Source organism: Synchytrium microbalum, assembly GCF_006535985.1.
Source record: "Synchytrium microbalum strain JEL517 chromosome Unknown SmJEL517_scf0028, whole genome shotgun sequence".
In the NCBI taxonomy this organism is placed as follows: domain Eukaryota; kingdom Fungi; phylum Chytridiomycota; class Chytridiomycetes; order Synchytriales; family Synchytriaceae; genus Synchytrium; species Synchytrium microbalum.
The window spans coordinates 42,707-62,770 of NW_022158377.1; the positions used below are offsets into that span (position 1 = coordinate 42,707).

Consider the following 20,064-nt stretch of genomic DNA (forward strand, 5'->3'; position numbering starts at 1 on the left):
TCTATTCGTGCCTTGTCTTCTAAAAGTCTTGGATTTTGCCACTGCTTCGTCTTCGTTGGAAATTGGCGGCACGTAAGAGACGTGGCTTTACTCATGACAACCCTTTATTCACGTGACATATTCATTTAAAGAAACTACTTAGAATGGACTAAGAAGCGATCGCACAGATTTACCGTTTTAGACGGGAGCGCTCTAAAAACTGAACAAACGACGAATAACTCAAATTGTGACTGATCTAAACATCCACATCACGATTCAGAGATCAAAATCTAATCCTAATTTATTGTGATATTTTCCATATTGTAGTCAGATGGCAGCAGACCCCATGGGCCTCACTTTGAGGCCCACCCTCCACATTCTCGTTCCCAACGTGGTTTCAAGTTCAGGCAATCCAAAACACTGCTAGTGAGTGCTGCACTCAGATCGCCTTCATATCCATGAAACGAGAGATGCGGCTATACACAAGTTTAAGTCGTGTGTGCTGGCAGCTCATCCCTCCAGACAAAGGCACTTTGAGGCACTCCAGCAGCCTCCAATAGCTCTGGAATCAATGCATGATCGGCATTGTGTGCATCAAAACTATTGATAGTAGCGTCAGAGACAGTTGGGTTGAATGTGGACTATGCAATTGTACATACTGTTCAAAGTGACAAACTTCGCCAGTTTCGGCAGACTGGGACAAGACAAAGGAGCCACCCTGTTGTCTAATATCCCCTTGCAATCCGGTTGTGACGCCCATTACGAATCCTTTCACCCACGCATCGGTTTTGGATATCTTGACGTGGCGAGACGGTAACCATCGTGAGTCAAACTTCAGATTCATATCCAGAGCCGTGTATAAAGTCTTTTTAGGATCACAGTATAGTGGTAACTGTAATAATATGTAGAAGCGTTAGAATCACGAGATGGTGGGAAGCATATGTCTGACTTGCCCCAAAGTTCGTCTCGCGCAGATACTTTTGGACTGCCCAAAGCGGAGCTGGTGTAATCAATATCAGCGAAATTCCAGACTCAGATAGCGTCTTCTTATCAATTCTGTCTAGATCCTGTGGAGTGAAAACATGTGCAAGATGTTAGTTCACGAACTGCTTTCACATGCATTACCAACTTCAAAACAATCAACACCATTGCATTCTGTAGTTCTCACTGACCTCAAAATAATCCCGACACACTAATCATAACAGGTTCCTTCCAAAGACTATTATTGACTTGCGATCCTGATACAATTCCTGGAACTTCACCTCAACCCCTTGCGAATCTAGCAACGTTAGCTCACGAACATTCTCAAAGTTAAAATGCTTTATAGATAGCCTACTGCCCCCTGCCATTTTTATCGTGCTCAGCACCTGGATCGTGTTTTGTAGGGTGGACTTGAAGACTACCACCATTTTCTGTTAACAGTTTTATTATAACCGCCCGGATAACCGCTGGATAACTCCATCAGGAGAAACCGTGGGACAGATTCAAGCAACCAATCATACAGATACAACAAAGGATCTCAATGACATATATCATGACATTCATATATCCCAACGAGACACTAGAATGGTAGTAATGTCGAAATCCACATCCATTTGGTGTAGTAAGTCTGTTGTCTGTAACATTTGCTGGTTGTAATGGCCAGCTTGTTTAGAGGATCTAAGAATCATTTATAGTCTGGCCTTGGAGTCGAAACGCCAAGGCTCGCTCACAACCACCAACACCTAGTAGTAATAGCTCGTCGCAAACCCGAACACCACCATCAGCATTCGTAGAAGGTCCACCAGACAATAGCTACAACTATGTCATCTATATTCATAAGAAAGCAGATGGGTACTGCAGAGGCAACTTGTTTAAAATTGGCAGACTCCTTATACGCCAACCCAACGACCCTCTTCTTCGGAGATACCAGTAGCCAAGCGTGGATAGGCACATCCGATTCTGCATTCGGTGACGTTTTCATACCAAAGAACGTTAAGAATTTGATCAAGCACGGTCTGCCATATGATCCCGCAGAGCAGCCTCTCGACCACATGAGGGGCGAAGTAGCTGTTAGATGGAGTCGCGCACATCATAGATATTTCTTGCAGAGATGGCCAACCTATGAGCAGGATTTCAGAAGAGCTTCTGATCTGATAGAAGGAGATTCGAACAGAATCGTCATTCTGTGTAGAACGAACGAGGAAATCTCGAAGGAATCTCACAGTAATGGCAGTGTTCGTTAATAATCATGCAGCAGATCTAGCAGCATATACAATTCATTGTTTGATCCAGTATGTTCGGCCGTTGGTGAGAACATCAGATTTTATAAAGTACAGACGATTAATGGTATTAACGCGAGTTGCTGGTCAATTGCATTGAATCTCAAGAAGCACTGGTTCGTGACTTCAAGCTTTCAAACTTCACCGTTCTTTACGAATCAGTCAGCAGTTTGGTATGGAGCAAACGACAAAAGAACCCATATATAAATTGATTCCACCTCTTGTGGGCTGGCATTAATCAGAACGTCCACAAAAGTCATGACGATTAATAGCTTGATCATATGTGGTGAGTTAAGACGGCCATCGGAATCAATGCGTACGAAGAACCGCTGAAAGTAGTCAATCGTAGCCAAAAACATCTATTTTGTCAGTTTGCGGAGATGGCAGATGAAAGAACGCCTGAAGCAGTTCCATTACCGTACAGTAAGTAGAAGCTGGAAGGAACCGTAGATGGCCAGCCAGTAAGCCTCGCTCGGTTTCACAGTGCCTTCTCTGTGACGAACATTAGTTGTATAAATAGTAGATTCTATGCTGGTTCCTGAGACACTCCGCAGTCTAATGTACGTGTCAAAATGCATATGAAACTTTAAAAACACGTTTAAGTTCAGTCTTCCTATTGCTATAATTGTTTTAGCAGCGACTGCATCTTTCATTACTCGTTTTTTCGTTAGGCCAGAGATAAACTGAGGCGATGATCTCAACACGGACTTTGTTGCCTATTGTTGCAATTATACTTGTTGTCTGGCTGGGACTGACCTTCTTCTTTAACGTGAGAATTCGCACTTGCGCATTCACAGTTTTAACTCTGATGACCATGTAACTGACGACGACTCAACCTACCACCATTATAGGATGACCAAGATCGCACCGAAATGATGGAATGGTACCGTGGAGACAATAAGCCCACTCCTTGTACTTGTCCGCTGGTGGTCTGCACACCAGACCAGCAACAAAACACCAACAGAATGGACAAACCACCGTCATCTACTTCAAACCACACTATAGCGAGCGCGAATTCTGGTGATATTCCTACGTCACCTCCAAAAACTGTGAAAGAACAAGAAGAACACGACCAACGCGAAGGAGCGTTTTCGGACATATATAAGGACAAGACGTGGGGCAACGGGGAATCGTTGAGTGGGCCTGGATCTTATATGGAGTACACCGTGAATGTCAGAACATTCTTGGCGCTGGTGTTTCGCGTCTTTGATGTAAAAAGTTGGCTCGATACTCCATGTGGCGATTGTAACTGGCAGCGGAACATTAGTGGATTTAACGACATTCTGTATACTGGGGCTGACATAGTTCCGGTATGCATAGTCACTGTTTGTGCAAAGTGAAGGCAACAGTCCAAACACATGTGTCTCACCCTTCCTTGTTAGAGTGTGATAATACAGAATGGTAGAAAGTACCGAGACATTCAAAACATGAAATTCATGCACCTGGATCTGGCAGTTGATGACGTTCCTAATGGAGCGGATGTAATATTGTGTCGAGATATGCTACAACACACACCCCTTGAGGCGGGTCGAGGAGTTATTCAGAACTTTGAACAGTCTGGTGCCAAGTACGACCCTGAGTACCGCTTTCAAAGGATGGGACCTGATTGTTTCGTAATCTGACTCTAATCCCGTCACGTGTAGATATCTTGTTACGAACTTTCACTCCTTGAATTACAAGCCTGAAAGCGGAGGAAATCGTAATATCAAGCCTGGAGGTAAGCAATTTGAACCAATTATTCCTGATTTCTTCGCATCGAACATCATGGTCAACAATCAACCTCTTTTCTTCTTTCAGAGTTTTTTCTAATTGATGTGATGAAACCCCCCTACAATTTCCCACCACCACTTATGTACAGTGTGGACGGTCGGGACTCGGAAGTCGCAACGGAGCACAATTATAAGATGGTCGGTATCTGGAAGTTGCCTGTTTTAGATAAAGGAAATGGCACGATACTTCCTGTGCATCCGCAGGTACCAATGATTGCATCTTGATACTCTATACTACAAACGTCCTTTGAAACATTGTTTGACGTTATCTTTTGAACAATAGTCTATTAATGAAAGCCGCATCATCACCATTGACCGTGACGTGGAAACAGCTTTAAGGAAATTGAACATCTCGTTTTTACCGCATTTTGCATCCATCCTGTAAGATATTGCCAGGTAATTTAATAACGCACTTAATATATAGTATATTATGCATCATTTCGGCCCGGTTGTTTACATTGTACTTCAAAAGTTGTAGCCTTTCACAAATCACATTCACTACGGTCCAAAAGCTTCTTACAGAATGGGCGTGATTCAGACGCCGAGGATAACACCGATACTCGTGTTGCTAGTACTGCTTGTCGTGATCGTTTTCAGTCTTGCTTATGACTATGATGTAGTTCTCTTCAACCGTTGAGGCCGTTTTTAGATGGTGGTGATGAGGCACGTTTTCAGAAACCACTCAGGGGTTAACTTCGTTTGAAATCGTACAGGATAGTGAAGACTATACCGGATTTATGAAAGCAAAGAGCCTTTCTGGTGAAAAGAATTGCGCAGGTCCGGCATCTACAAACGGCAAAGATTCCGGCATCAAAGTCTCGATTAGCAAATTCTGATGCAAAGTCATCGGAATCTGATTCTGTATTGCTGGTGCAACAACCACGACCACTCAAGAAACATAAGACTGCGGCATCATCAGCACTACCTCCCAGAGAGTCACCCAGCCCTGGAGAAGCTCACAACCAATTTCACGAGCAAGAAGCTCGAGTGGATGCATTTACAAGGCAACCTGACATGCTCTTCATTGTCAGTTTTGATGTGAGGCTGACTTTTGAATGGATTACTATCTATAAGAATAATACATGGGGAGGCATGTCATATATTCTGTCGCATGAATGATTATGAGCGTCCAAGAACAACGTTTGAGTATTCTCTGACTTTGACTAGTACAAAGGTAACCAGTGTTTGAGAAGGAATGTAGAGCTGAGATACTGACATTCTTATGTATATACATATAGTCTCTCCATGCTATACCTTCAACAAATACTATCTAATTATTTTCTTAATGCTTCCAGTTTGGCAAATTGTCGTGCAAGCCTCGATGTCGCCTGCAGAAAAAAGGAAGTAAAAACTGTCAGTAAGCACCACAATTTCCGTTTCGAAGGCACTGAAAGCTACAAACCGTACGTACCTCTTGTTCAGCTTCTTTTTGAATTGCAACTAGATCATCATCATATTCTCCTTCAGCATCCTCACCAAACGTGTCACCAAATGTATCATTGACAAAACCTTGCGATTCACCAAACGATTCATTTTCGTCAACCATTTCATCGTCATCCTCTTCGTCCCGATACGAATCAACCCCAGCCATACCACCAGTTACAAACGGATTATTTCGAACATTCCCACGTCGTCGTAATTCACTCAAATCGCCTCTTGGAAAAGCAGATCTCAATTCAAGAGGGTCTCGAAGTGGTGTAAATCGTATGTCTTGCTGTGTGGATTCATAGTCAGGTTTGAACGGCGTAGACAGGAGTGCTGGTATGGCGTCTGTTGTAGGGGATGGCGGATTATTTGTGGGCATCGTTGCGGAAGTGGTATCGGGATCAATAGATTCGGCATTATCAAACGATGGAAGCTCTACTACATTCATCACAGGTGTGGATGATCGTGGTGTTCCTATGGAAAATCATATTAAGTGACTGGTTTCCTAAGGCGAAAGATGGTACTTTGTCTCACCTTCCATACTAGAAGACAGCGAACCCTTTTTCAGAGCTTCAAGCTGACGAAGCTGTCTTGAAAATCTCGAAACCTAACAGGGCCCGAATGTGAGCGACTAGTCCAATTGCGTAAAGCGGGAGTGCTAGCAATACCGATTTTGCTTCTGCTTCAAACAAGTGAACATCCCCATCACGATATTGCATTTCTTCCAACAACGATGTAGTAGGTGGTGGGACATCAACGTCAACAGGACGGCTGTTTTTTGACTCTTCCTTTTGGACTGGAATTACTTGCTTCTCAGCTCGAGGTTTGCCGACAGAGCCCCGTGGTTCGGCGGCCAGAGTCTTTTGCTGAACTGGTGCTTTGGTAGGTGTAGGTGCAGTTTTCCTAGGCTCTATAGCTTCTCGTCGTGCCTGTAGCATACTTTGCATCTTTGACAGAGTATTTGGAACCTTGTCCAAGCCTACCACTTCAACAAACCTATTTGACGTCCATGATTAGGAAGTCTTGAAGTAGTTTCAAGTAGCATACCCAACCAATTGCAGAACTCACTTTTCAGATTCATCATAATTTGGAAACAGCATAGAATCAACGTTATGGTATGCTTCCATGCCTTTTATACCATCCCAATCCTGATACACTTTCAAGTATTGTGCAGCTTCGGTTGTTCGATCAACCGCTGACGAATCTCCAACAACAGTTGAGGCAGTCATATCCGCATAAGCCAAGCCCATGATGCCATAAACAGTCTTTCGGGCTTGATCATCGAGTGCTTGTCGAGTACCAGCAGCTGTAGATGATCCACGATCTAGATATGGTGCTCGCACTGATCCACGCAATTCGTGAACACATTGGTAATAGTCCGTATCACTCAACAAAGTGGAGTTATTAAAGTATGGTTGTTGTGGATATCTCTACATTCACGAGCAAATCGAGTTAGACATGTACAGAAAAGCATCTAATGAGATGGTCCTTGAAAGGTCCAAGGCAAACTACCTTGCCAAATTTGACGATGAGCGTCCTCCAGAATGACTTTTGACTAGCACTAGGTTGCCATAGTCTCAATATTTCACCAGACAAGAGTGCTTCTCCCATTGATTTGGCACCACTATAGCGCGTACAATGCATGTATCGAGACACCAAGCAAAACAGCAAGTATGCTTCAATGTCTGCAATTGTTGGTCGCGGTAGCCTTGATGCTCTTGCCACAGTAGAATACTAGTGAATGCCAGGTCAATGTTGGAAATTGAACTATCTCATATGTAGCAGCATTTTTTTACCTGTGGATTTTCAGCCAGTCGAGGAAACATTTCTCGAAGCCACTTTCGTACACTGCCATCATGAAGTTGCCAACTAGCAATATTCAGAGTCCTAGCCACACAACGCAGGCGTTAATAAGTCTGCCGACGGACAGAAAAACGCCACGTCCACATGCCTTTCAAAATCCCATGGATCTTCAACAAACACAGACTCGTCAGCAGTCATGAACAAGTCTGCCTTCAGAGCATTCACTATATCAGGCTTCTTCTCAAGCACCAAACGTAAAGATGGAAGCTTGAATTCAGGAGCATCCAAAACAGAATGGGGTGACGTTTCAAACATAACCGCATCTGGCTTATGCGTGTCCAGCCAAGCAGTGGTCATAGACGCCATCATGGGCAACACAATGTGTAGCAATGCGCTGATTCGATCATGAGTTGCTCTAGGTAGTTGTGGGGTTGGCACGTCTACATACAAAGAAGGTCAACATTTCAGCATCAGCAAAAAAGCTGCGTTGGGCAGGATATTAGAATGCTCACATAGTAAACAGGCAAGTGAATCCACGTATATCCTTTGTAGCATGACCCGATGTGATGATGTATCGCTCAGTTGTGTTCGGGCCTCTTGCATGATTCGGATTGAGTTCTCGATATCGAAACGTTGTGATTGTGATGCGTACTCCTACTCAGCGGGAAGAAAGATTGAGGCTATAGCCCAATGCATACGAATTCTTTTTCGCATCCTACCAGCCTGAGCTTGACCCATCTCTTTTTAGCATACTGAGAATCTTTGGATGTTGGAAGATCTGAATCAGATTCTTCCACCAGTGCTCGTAATGCAGCAGTCTCTTCTTGAATATCATATGAGAATTCGCTAAAGCAGAAAAAACATACATTTATATCATGCAAAACAGCGGTCGAAACACACTCCTCCAGTCAACTTACTCTAGCTCATGGCAATGAATTGACAACCATGTAGCTCTAGCGGCGACATACAGATGTTCTTCCAAGAAGACGAGCTGCTCCTCATCGCCTTCTTCATCCAGACCTTTTCGAACATCATCATACGAATCTCGTACAAAGGCCAACCATCTCAAATCATATGAAAAGCATTCTTTTCTTGAATGGATGTATGTCCACGCGCTAAAACCGGAATTTATGAGTCTGACGAATTGCCCTACATGAAGAGCGTAATCTTCAAACCTCTTGTAGTCTCGTGTTTGTAGTATGGTACGTAATAAGAGAATATGAAGTTCTGATCTGCACAAGGTCTCTTGCATTGAAGCTGTTGTCATGATTTCAGCTACAAGTGCTGGGTTCAGAACGCTCTCTAAAAACGAATCGTTCAGCATTGGCGACATACACCATAAAACTGTACCTATTTTGTTACCTGTTAATACGACGGCACTGTAAGCATCCGTCAGGATGTCCAATGCTCCATTTGTATATTGGCCTTGATTCCACAATCGTAACCTGCAACGGGCCAAAAACGATTATGGGTTAATGCCGATTAGGGCGAGATGAATGAGCGATCAATGGGCCGATTATTCGCTAGATGGGCCAGCACCAGCCCTTACGCGCTATCTTAGCGTAAGGGAATTTGATCGCAAGTCACTAACCTTTGTAGCAACTGTATAGCTTTCCCAACATACTCTCCAACAGATCCTACATCTTCAGATTTCTCGGCAATCCTCACACACGTGGCAGAGGCTGATATGAAAAAATGATCAGGCTTGTTGAAAACTTGATCGTCGCTTGATGAAAGGTAGAACTTACCATCCAGAACAAGGTTTTTTGACTGATTTCCAGCAGCCAACAATCTGTGATGAAGTTTAAGCACCTTCTTCATGCAAAGCAACAGAGAGATCCATTGAAAGGTGGGGCTTACTGCTCATATATCTCAACAGCTTCTTTGAGCTTGCCTCCTTCAGCATACAACCTCGCCAAGTTCATGTTTGCCTCGACATTGGTTGGAGATCCCAACAGTAAATTCTTCCAAAACGTTTCGTCTTTGAATGTGTATGGTAGGTCGGCATTGTCCGTTTGTTTCTAGTTCAATGGGGTGAGAACTTAGCATAGAGCGACTAGACCAAAAGGAAGGCATTCATTCAATCATTTTGGATCATTCATTCACTTGTTGAGGTGGTGTCTTGAACCTTGACGGTAGTGCTGGCTCGAATGGTTCACGTTGAAGCCCTGTAGCAAACATTGATGTCTAATTGATATATACAATGTTAATCAGATAGATCCAACAACTAGCAATTAGCAATTCAATGAAGAAAGCATGACATGACACTCTTACCTTATATGAGCTTTCTGAAAGAAACAATCACTGCTTTTTCAACAGTTTTATTATAACTGCGCGATAATTCCATCAGGAGAAACCGTGGGACACATTTAGGGTATGCGAATAACAGATATGATGTTATAAATTTAGCATTTAACTGCTATAATTGGTCCCTGCATGGGTGTTTTGATTTGTCGGAATTCGCGATGTAAAAGGGACGCGTCAACACAGTGATTTTCCCCCATTACCAGATGAGAAGTATATTTTAATCGTGTAAAAATATTCGAATCTAATTTTCTTTCGACGTGATAATCCTTTCTCGACAAGCTAGTCGAAGTTCGAAATTCTAAAGAATACCGGCAATCAATGAACAAGGCAACAAGATGCATGAAGCATCCAGTCAACAGCCTATAATGGATCCATACACGGACGACGATCCCGAGTATAGGGACACCCAGCTCATATCGCCCATCCCTCCTCCAGGCTCCTCATCACGTACCAGTGCTTACTCGTCAACATCAACCAGGAATCTATCATCGTCAACACCATCAGGGGCAGTGCACCGTAATAACGATACTGTGACGCGTCAAAGTCCTTCTTATGATGCTGAAAAAATCACATATCATGCTCAGTCTCCTGAGCCGTCAGCATCACAAACACCAACATTTCGTGTGCTGAAGACACCAATTCCTCATGAGCAGACCTACGAATGGTTGGATGTGCCTGCTACTGCTACTGGAAATGATTGGATGAAGATGAAGGTTGAAAAGGTACGAGAGTGACCTACTGGAATCGAAGTTGGAAGTGAAGATAGTGTGAAGATGGTCATGGTCGTGTGGTTTTGAAGGGTTGAGCTATGTTGTTTGAACCTTGACACCGTCACTTACATCTCTTTCTTGTATCTCTTTTCAGGCTGCTCCCCTCAATTACGGCCAGTTCTCAAATCAAGACATTTTCGAAATGCTCATAGAGCTCAAAGTACGAGGCTTGGATTTAGATTCCTGTTATTAGCTCCAGGCACACTCACATTGTTTCTAACTAATCTCTCTCTCTTTCTCGCTGGTAGAACAAACTAGATCCTCTACCACCGCCCTTCTTCAAACAAGCGAGAATGCTCGCAAACCCATACGAAGCTATTGGCAGATCTATATTCGTGAATAGGGCTGCTGTCAAAATGGCCAATCTCGACGCTCTGTTTGGATTTACTACCGAATTGATCTCTCCAAACAGAGTAGGTTGTATGTGCTGAAAGAACGATGCGAACAAAGCTCTGACGTTTTATTCTTACCTCGTTAGCCGTTCAGATTCGCCGATGTTTGTGCTGGGCCTGGTGGATTCACAGGTAAATATCATGAACTGTCTCTGTGCTCCGTTACGTCAATATCATCATCTATCATTTTACTCGCTTGTTATTAACCTGATTATATTTGTTCATCAGAATACTTGTTGTGGAGGCTCCCACCAGCTTCTGTTGATGTTCGAGGATTTGGAATCACTTTGCGCGATGACACAGACTTTACTCTGGAGCAGTTTGCACCTGAATCTCAAGCTCAACAACGATTCGAACCTATATATGGGCCAGATGACACTGGTGAGACCCCGCATTTCTGTAGGAGAGAACGATATGTCGACCTATTTTATTGTTGCTAGGTGATATCTGCAAGCCAGGAAATATGCGTCACTTTACCCTTCATGTTGATAAAGCAACGGGTGGTGCTGGAGTGGACATGGTTATGGCTGACGGAGTGAGTATAATAGTTAAAACATCATTTTCGTCCAGGCATTAAGTCACGTTTGCCCTCCATCAAGGCATTCAGTGTGGCAGGTGATGAAATATTCCAAGAAGTTCACTGTGGCCGTTTACTGATGTGTGAAGTTGCCATCATGTTCTCGATTTTGAGAAAAGGTGTGATTGCATTGCCAGTAGCTTTATTGCCACAGGCCATTGCTCGAAATCACTGACCTCTCGCTTTTAGGTGGATATTACATGACAAAAGTGTTTGACACTACTACACCCTTTACTGCTGGATTGCTATATATTCTTCATTACTACTTTGAAAGGATATGCATCATCAAGCCATATAGCAGTCGTCCTGGAAACTCTGAAAGGTAGACATTGGTGGCGGGAGAAGTACGGTCGCCATATTGGGGCCATTCAAAGTTGTTTCGTTTTAGATTCGTGGTCTGCAAAGGCTTGAAAGAGCGACGACCAGTACTAGCTATCAATCACTTACTCAAAGTCAATCGGCGTATGATTGAATTATCTGCAGCACAAGACTCGTCAACATCCGATTCAAATTTTACAGTATACAAGGATCAAATTGAATTAGGATTTGAACATGTGTCCCAGCTGGTTGATTCGGATGTGCTTGTCAAGGATAAGCCATTTATGGACTACCTGGAGGGAAGAAATGACATGTGGGTTCTCCCGGAGTTCCAGGTTTCATGTGTATATTGCTCAGTCATCTCACATTTGGCCTTTTGATGATAGGATTGCAACGAAACAAGCCAAAGCACTTGAAGAGCTCATCAAATATGCAGGTGATCCTTCACAACCTGGGTATGATCAATTGGAGATTCGTAAAAGGTGTCTTGCAGAATGGAAGCTGCCCTTCACGGAAGTGAGTACTGCTGCGGAGGGATCCGATACGTAGCGGAGAAAATGCATAGTTTAGTAACATGACAACCACTCGCTCTATTTTGCATCACATATACATAATTTTGCTCCCTTCTCTACCCTTCCATTCTTTCGTCTCTCTTTGTTACGAAAGTGTCAACCTCGGCAACCTTTTACACCATCACCTATAAATCGAGACCACCTGCTGTATAGGACACCATCACCTGCTGATCTAGATAAAGATTGGCGTGATCGTAGTCCTTCCAAGACACCTACAAAGGATCCCATACGAGCTTTTTCCTCATCACCATCCCTTGAGAATCTAGTCGGGTGGATGGCAAGGCGTGGAAGTCGTGAAAGTATTGCAAGTCAAGGAAGTCAAGGAAGAGGAGTCGATTCTCCCTTGAATTGGCGTGGAAGTCGTGAAAGTACTGGAAGTCAAGGAAGCCAAGACGGAGTCGATTCTCCTTTGAACGGGAGAGATCGACTGTGAGGTTTGCGTCGTCTGGTTTTCTATGCAAACGAATCTTTTCTTGTTGTCCTCATATTTGTGCACATATAGCGAGATGTTAGTTACGCGAATGTAACTTAAGAAATACAGATTTTATCTTTGCATCAATACTGTTGTTTATGTATTTATGCTATCTACATCTTATGTGCTTGATTGTTGTTTCTACTTTATGCTATTTGCTTAGTGGTGTTTCTATTCTCTTACAATCAACATCTCTATATCATCATCACCTCTATTGAACCGACTGCTAGCTTGTCTCATCCACGATCTATTGTGCATCATTTGTTGTGGCGTCATATTCCTAGCTTGTATGTTTGCCACTCGATGAGTCTCCGCTGTCTCAACAGCAACCGTCTGCCTCTTCCTCACCCACATCCTAACTAGACGTTCAACAACCACCAGCTCCCACAATACAGCCACTAGCATCTGCGCAAACGCTATTGTAATCAGTTCAAGACGGAAGATACGTGGTAGGCCAGCCCTTAAAGAGAATACGGCGTTCAAGAAATATGCCGATCGAGACTCTGAAGGATACTGGGCAATCATCGTCAACACGGCCGATATGAAGATCATGTAGGCGAGATATGGCAGATTCGTATAGAATGGCTTTCGATATGATGTGGCGACGCTGAATGCTAATGCCACGATTACGTATTGGAAGTGCGTAAACAACCAAGTTACGACGTTCTCTTGTGATGATATGAGGAGCCCGTCGGCAAAGGATACGTCTGTTGGCGGATTTATAAAATAACATGGATATGAGGTTGATATGTCTGCGGATGGATCTACTGGTTGCCAAGTGTCGAGATTTAGTCTTGACAGGGCTATTGATGTTGGGCAAAACCAGGGCTGAATGCGACTGAGTACTGTGACTCCGGCATAGAATAGTACACATATGAGGATTTGGCCTCCGATTGAGGCGAGAATGATGGGTGAGAAGAGGTCTTCTGTTGGGCGATCTGCAATCAAGTGCTTTGCTGGTCCAGTGTATAGCATCAGCAATGCCAAGACCTGCAGAAAAAGCGGAGAAAATTGCATGTTTTTTATCAATGCGCGAAAAAAAGGCTTGCTAAACTTCACAGATTGATTACCAACACTATAGCAAGATCATCGAAGAGATACTGATTGCTGGACAGTGTTGAACCAATTTGATTCAAGCTGGCAGCCATCATCAACTGTATGATAGGATACAATATCATATACTAAGAATTACAACAGGTTGGTTAGCTGCGATTCTTAACTGACGCAGTACATTGTAGTAGTACATCCTGCATGACACCATCTTTCGCGTACCTTGAAAGCAGTGAATGATGTCTCAAGCGCACATCGTCCCTCTGCTAACAGTATTGGTACGTCCTCAATTGACTTATTGGCTGATGTAAACGGTGCAACAATAGATGCTTCGGCATTTGATAATGCGATTCCAATATCAGCAGCTTTGAGCATTCCTAAATTGAATTTTAACATATCAGATAACGGGCAAAAGAGCCTCACATTGAGTCGTACTATTACCACAATCATTGGTACCATCACCACAAGCACCAACAGACATTCCAAGACTTTGCATTTGCTCAACAATCCAGCTCTTTTGCATTGGTTTGGCTCTTGCAAACACTTTCGTATTGCGTATAAGCCATAATAATGTATTCTTGTCTAGTCCTTTGATAGCCATTTCTAGAGCACTTCCAGTCATGACAATACTAGGTGGCTTGAGCAACTCTCCACAGACTTTGGAGATATCTTCCAAAGGACTTGTTGGTGATAAATTACCATCAAACATGGACTCTTCATCACGACCAAGATGATTTGGCAATAAGTTCACGACTGGGTGGAAGACGGCCCGACCATGTTTGACATCAGCCAACAAGACGTCGTCAAATATCATTTTCAATTCACGAGCTACGTGTATAGCTGTATCTGCATTATCACCGGTTATGATTACTGATTTTATCTGTGCGTTGTCTAGAGTTTTTAGGATTTTTGATGCTTCCTTCTTGATGGGATTGTCAAACATTATAAATCCGACGAATTTCATATCATGTTCTATGCACCTTCGATCGTCTATGGCGTCGTTCAGTGATACGTCCTTCTCAGCCAGTGCTAAAACATAGAGACCCATCGAAGCATACTGCTGATACACGACATGATAATCAGACGGAATAGTTGATGGTCTACATATTGGTCGAATAGCTTCCGGCGAACCTTTAGCACTAGCAAAACATCTTGCAGACGCAGACTCGATACAAACTACAGACATTCGTTGTAGTGCTGCATCAAAGTCATGTCGTTGAATAATATGAATTGCGTTTCGAAGAGATGAAGTAGTTGGATGATCTTCAAATGGATTGGCTGTTGCTTCGACAATGGCTGATTCTGACTCGGTTGATGTAGTTGCAGAGTAGCACGTGGCCAATACGACACGACCTTGTACTTCTTTTACGTTCTCTACGTCCTGTTTTAAGCTCCAGCTCGTAGCTTTAAACATCTCCAAATCAACGCTATGACCAACTAACTTTTCTTGGACGAGATTCACGTTATGACAAGTAATCATGACTCGTTCCATGTCTCCAGCTGTTGCTTTTACTGACGTCTCGAGAGCACTGAAGGCTGAATCTTGCGCTCTGGCAAGTCCAGCAAATCTTAGTGCTGATGCAGTTAGAGTGCCAGTCTTGTCCCAACAAAAAGTGTTGATTCGTCCAGCATAATTCACTCTCTCCGGGTTGATGCAAAATATTTGCTTTGCTTTCAGCCTGGTCATCGAAAACCCGATACCTGAGAATTTGAGAGTATGAGTCTTTCAAAAGCGGAGGAAGCTCAAACAACATCATCGCCAAATTTTTTAAAAGGTTACCAATAGTCAATACAACCGGAAGTGCTGGAGGAACTATGAGATGAAACCAATATAAGTATTCGCGTTAACTCCATGAAATTAACATTGCGTTAACTCCATGAGACTTTTCGAAAGCCAACCTGCTATGGTGATCAAATCGAGAGATGATAGCAGAGCTTGACCAAATGTCCGTCCATCTGTAAGCCTACAATTTTAAATAAAGATCATCGTGAGTGGATTATCGGTTTACCACGTTCTCATCAACACTTACGCATCAACGAGACGATTGAGGAAGGAAATCAATGCCACGACACCCAATATCATCATAAATTGATACGAGTCACGATTGAATTTGAAATCCATTGGTTTCGGAAACAAGATGGTTCGAAACATTTCTCCTCTCGTTGAAGAGAACCCTGTAGCAACAACAATAGCTAATGCTCCCATCTCCAATCCAACACTGCTCTTCTTCACTTGAACTATGGTCGAGCCTCCAAATAAAGTATGGTTTTTCTGCTTTTCGGACGTGTAGATATCACCATTAGGATGGAATTGAGGTAGCGGTGACTTTACGACTGGTACTGTCTCTCCAGTTAGAGAAGACTCGTCTGCTACTACCTCTCCCTCTACTACTACCATATCACACACAACACGTGTATCTATTGAGCTCAACACGACCAAATCTCCTGTGACGAGGTCACTCGAGTCGACTTCACAGTGGACTCCATCGCGAACGACTATAGCTACATGTCTTTGCTCGATCATGTTTCTCATATCCCCTTCATTCATTTTGGCCGAGCGGATTTCCCATATGATGCTGGCTGTGCTCATGGCGACAATCAGAGTGGCATAGGTGATGTAGTTCCCATAAAACCCTATGTATATTTTGTCTCAAAAGTGTATTTGTTTTGTTGTTAAATTGGTACTCGATCTGACGCTTACAGATGATCGCGGAAGCAATTTGGAACTGGTAGAAAGGATGGAGAATCTTGTCTTGTATCATCCTATTGGCGGAAACAGAGGCTTTTTAGCAAAGTTGCAACCAACTTATTTTTCTGCAAAACATATCACGTAGTATACGCCTCGACTCCGCAACAAAAATTGGAACATGTCAAAGTACCTGTGTATGGGGACTGACTCTATTTCGATCGTGTTTGATCCATCTTGGAGGTAGCGAGTGGCGACCTCGTCAGACGTGAGTCCAGTCTTCATTGAATGCACTGTTTCAAATGCAACCCGAAGTTGCGACACATGTCTCTGTGTATGAATGAGAGCCAATTAATACATATTTCATACCAAAAGTTCAAATTGGGTGCCATTGCCTACCGTATAGCACCCCAGTTGCTCAGACCAGTAATATTTCTGTTTGCGATACTCAAACCAGCGATATAGCTCTGTTGTAGCCTGTTGCTTTCCATACTGATCTACATCAACAATTCTTTCCAGCTGGACCGTGTGTGTCTTGACTTCATGAAACTGCCCTTTAGATCCTTCCAGTAAGATGTACTCTGCGTCTCGAAAGGAAGAGACAGGGATCCGATTTAGAAATACATGGAAGCGTGGCCGCCATTTACAGATGACTGTCAATACGGGGAAGGAGATGAAGGAGAGGACATGGAAAAGTATTTCTTTTGATGTTGATCGTTTGAAGGCTTGCAGATTGAGGAACTCGGGAGGTAGAAGGGAGTTATGGGTGGTCGGTATGGCCGTATGAGGAGATTCATCTTCATATCGTGCGTTTTCCTCATCAAAGTCAGCCATGGCCACGATGCGTGTTATTTGTTAGGAGGCAAAAGGTGATCGAGTTGAGGTATGACGCCTGTATTATGCAGACCTATCTAGTAAGGAATGTGATCATTGATTTGAATGTGAACGCCGCCACTGCTGATGTCGAGCTGGTATTGGCCAATGTGATTGACAACTAATCAGAACAAACACCGTTGGATTGATCCCAACTCCCTACATTCAAGACCACTCGGATGCAGCCATTTGGACGCGTACCCAGTCTTATTTGTGCTGATCCTGCTACTTTAGTCACGTAGAACGGTGAGCCTCGGAAGGACATGATGCTTTTTGTGTATCATCATCTGGTGTCTCTTCCACAACGTCATCCATCGAACTTGACCAAGGCAATCGCTCATCTCTCAAGTCGAAAGGAACGCATCTCAGTCCTAAAGTATAGGAAAATACCGTTGACAAGTCCTATAGCATAAAAAGTCATGGCTCAAAAACCAATGAGTGTGAAACAAGCTCATGACTTCCTCACCAAACCTGGAGGCATCTTTGAGCTAGAGACCGTGATCACCAACGGCGTACAATGTAAAAGCTTCAAGGGTGCATTCAAGACCTTGAGGGACATGTGGGAGTCTACAAGAGTATGTAATGTTGTTTCTCAATTGTTGGGTCAAGTTTCAGACGAAAGCGGATTGGAACTGAGACCGCAAGGACTCTTCGCCCTTGGAAACTGCATCAGGAATTGAGAACATGGCTCAATCGCTGACCAATTACCCTATTTGACCCGTTTTAGAAATTCGCTGATAGAGAGTATCTGGTATATGAAGATGAGAGATTGACATACGCCGAAGCCCATGCTGAAGTGGCAAGAATCGCCAATGTACTAGTAAACCAACTGAGCGTCAAGAAGGGGGATCGTGTGGGAATCATCATGCGCAACTATCCTGAATGGCTACTGTGCTTTTGGGCTGTACACTCTATAGGAGGAGTCACGTCCCTCATAAATTCCTGGCTTACTGGTCCTGAAGAAGAATACTGTCTTGAGGATTCGGCGTGTGTCATCGCTCTTGTAGACGAGGAGAGGGCTACTGTGTTGGAACCTCATTTGAGCAGTTTGAAATTAAAAGGCTTGAAATCCGTTGTAGTGTGTAGAGGAAATCCTAGAAATGGAATGGCGCATTTGCCCACATTGTTGGCATCAGTGCCCAAGATTGTGTCGGCTCCATATGTGGACATTGGACCAGAAGATGAGGCTATAATCATGTATTCTTCTGGAACCAGGTTCGTAGCTATCATAGTCTTTCGTCACTTTCACAGTTGTTTCAACCAGCTCATCCTGCACCACAAATGTTTCTAGTGGAAAGCCAAAGGGCTGCTTGAGTGTGCAAAAAGCCATAGGCGCCAATCAAATCAACTATATATTACCAGCCATGCGAAATCTTTTGAGACAAGGGCTCCCTCTGCCATCTGGTCCTGCTGCAGCCAAATCCGTGTTGGTATCTTCTCCATTGTTTCACGTACGTGTTATAGCCTCGTTTCGCATCTTAGATACGAACCTGAACCTTCAAACTCAATTATATCAAATTAGCTTCAAGGAATCTCTCCTGTCGTAGGTCAAACAATAAATGGCAATAGACTAGTGCTCTTGTTCAAGTGGGACCCTACAAAGGCACTGCAACTTATCGAAAAAGAACGAATCAATCGATGCTCTTGTGTTCCAGCAGTTATGTGGCAACGTGAGTATGCTTTGAAAATCTTAAACGTCTTAACGACTGCTAAATTAATTTCATTTCTCCCTAAACAGTCTTAGAACATCCCGATTTCGACAAGTACGATTTATCGAGTTGGGAAAATGCTACAGTCGGAGGTGCTGCAGTTCCAGGTGATTTAGTTCGAGCCATGGCCCAAAAGCTACCCCGTGCCCCAGTTGCCACAGGCTACGGACAATCCGAAATCACTGGAACCCTTTCATCAAATGTTGGATATGATTATGAACGTAAACCGACGTCTGTCGGGCTTCCTTCTCCAACAACCGAAGTTCGTATAGTCGACCCAGATACACTCAAAGACGTTGCAGAAGGCCAAGTGGGTGAGATTTGGTGTAAATGTGCACATGCAATGAAGGAGTATCTGAATCGACCTGATGCGACTGCTGAAACCATACAGCCTGGCAACTGGGTCAGAACGGGCGATCTCGGCTACGTTGATGACGAGGGCTTCGTTTTTATTGTTGATCGTATTAAAGATGTTGTGAATCGTGGTGGTGAAAAGGCATTCTCAACAGGTATGGCGAACGTGCCGATATATTCGCGCCGCTGTGCTGACCAATGCCTCGGTTAACCATGCAATAGAAATTGAGGGAAGACTGTATGAACACCCGTCAGTGATAGACGCCGCAGTGTTTCCTATGCCGCATCCAACTCTAGGAGAGGAAGTGATTGCATCAGTGCAAGTCAATCCAAACAAAGCTGCCGTAACTCAACAAGAGTTGAAGGATTGGACAAAGCAGACATTGGCTTATTTCAAGGTGCCAGTATATATAGATATAGGCACTGAACCGCTAATTAGGAATGCTAATGGTAAGATACTGAAAAAGGACATCGCTCCTGGTGTAATCGCCAAGGCAAAGGCTGCTCTTGGTGCAAAATTGTAGGTGGAGCAGTCGAATAGAAGAGTAGACGTAATATGAACCCAAAGCCCGGGCTAAGTTTTCAGCTCAATATGCTTGCATTCAAGTCGGATACATGTCCGGATTTATTCGTAGGAATTACACGCCAAAAATAACATTTGTCCACACCTTGTTTCGCGTTGACGCCCATTGAAGTGATGTTGGCGGTGTTTGCTGACGTGCGTGTCAGTTTAGAAAACCCCATTTC

The 20,064-nt window shown here is 43.6% G+C and overlaps 6 protein-coding genes across 6 annotated transcripts; 3 read left to right on the top strand and 3 right to left on the bottom strand.

The window, feature by feature from the left end:
• Positions 1–467: 467 nt before the first annotated feature.
• Positions 468–1,328, bottom strand: SmJEL517_g04274 (uncharacterized protein; the record flags this gene model as incomplete). The annotated part of the gene is made up of 4 exons (XM_031170202.1): positions 468–579; positions 639–871; positions 966–1,046; positions 1,242–1,328. The coding sequence occupies 4 exons, from the start codon at positions 1,326–1,328 to the stop codon at positions 468–470; spliced, it is 513 nt and encodes a 170-aa protein (XP_031023808.1).
• A 453-nt stretch (positions 1,329–1,781) lies between these two features.
• Positions 1,782–5,128, top strand: SmJEL517_g04275 (uncharacterized protein; the record flags this gene model as incomplete). Its single annotated transcript, XM_031170203.1, has 6 exons — positions 1,782–2,195; positions 3,092–3,550; positions 3,623–3,807; positions 3,884–3,957; positions 4,038–4,213; positions 4,787–5,128. The coding sequence occupies 6 exons, from the start codon at positions 1,782–1,784 to the stop codon at positions 5,126–5,128; spliced, it is 1,650 nt and encodes a 549-aa protein (XP_031023809.1).
• A 155-nt stretch (positions 5,129–5,283) lies between these two features.
• On the bottom strand, positions 5,284–9,418 carry SmJEL517_g04276 (uncharacterized protein; the record flags this gene model as incomplete). Its single annotated transcript, XM_031170204.1, has 16 exons — positions 5,284–5,337; positions 5,421–5,908; positions 5,969–6,041; positions 6,103–6,430; positions 6,503–6,864; positions 6,947–7,168; positions 7,231–7,321; positions 7,416–7,677; positions 7,750–7,891; positions 7,957–8,083; positions 8,155–8,539; positions 8,600–8,682; positions 8,829–8,919; positions 8,986–9,029; positions 9,098–9,258; positions 9,344–9,418. 16 exons carry the CDS (start codon positions 9,416–9,418, stop codon positions 5,284–5,286), a joined length of 2,988 nt encoding a protein of 995 aa, XP_031023810.1.
• A 461-nt stretch (positions 9,419–9,879) lies between these two features.
• SmJEL517_g04277 (uncharacterized protein) lies at positions 9,880–12,606 on the top strand (the record flags this gene model as incomplete). The annotated part of the gene is made up of 11 exons (XM_031170205.1): positions 9,880–10,266; positions 10,409–10,474; positions 10,563–10,727; positions 10,793–10,838; positions 10,935–11,087; positions 11,147–11,241; positions 11,306–11,402; positions 11,473–11,605; positions 11,672–11,914; positions 11,988–12,117; positions 12,268–12,606. The coding sequence occupies 11 exons, from the start codon at positions 9,880–9,882 to the stop codon at positions 12,604–12,606; spliced, it is 1,854 nt and encodes a 617-aa protein (XP_031023811.1).
• A 210-nt stretch (positions 12,607–12,816) lies between these two features.
• SmJEL517_g04278 (uncharacterized protein) lies at positions 12,817–17,215 on the bottom strand (the record flags this gene model as incomplete). Its single annotated transcript, XM_031170206.1, has 10 exons — positions 12,817–13,635; positions 13,716–13,826; positions 13,918–14,072; positions 14,131–15,396; positions 15,476–15,508; positions 15,595–15,659; positions 15,726–16,329; positions 16,397–16,458; positions 16,575–16,711; positions 16,781–17,215. The coding sequence occupies 10 exons, from the start codon at positions 17,213–17,215 to the stop codon at positions 12,817–12,819; spliced, it is 3,687 nt and encodes a 1,228-aa protein (XP_031023802.1).
• A 458-nt stretch (positions 17,216–17,673) lies between these two features.
• Positions 17,674–19,841, top strand: SmJEL517_g04279 (uncharacterized protein; the record flags this gene model as incomplete). Its single annotated transcript, XM_031170207.1, has 6 exons — positions 17,674–17,829; positions 17,982–18,469; positions 18,546–18,705; positions 18,777–18,924; positions 18,999–19,472; positions 19,540–19,841. 6 exons carry the CDS (start codon positions 17,674–17,676, stop codon positions 19,839–19,841), a joined length of 1,728 nt encoding a protein of 575 aa, XP_031023803.1.
• Positions 19,842–20,064: the final 223 nt, after the last annotated feature.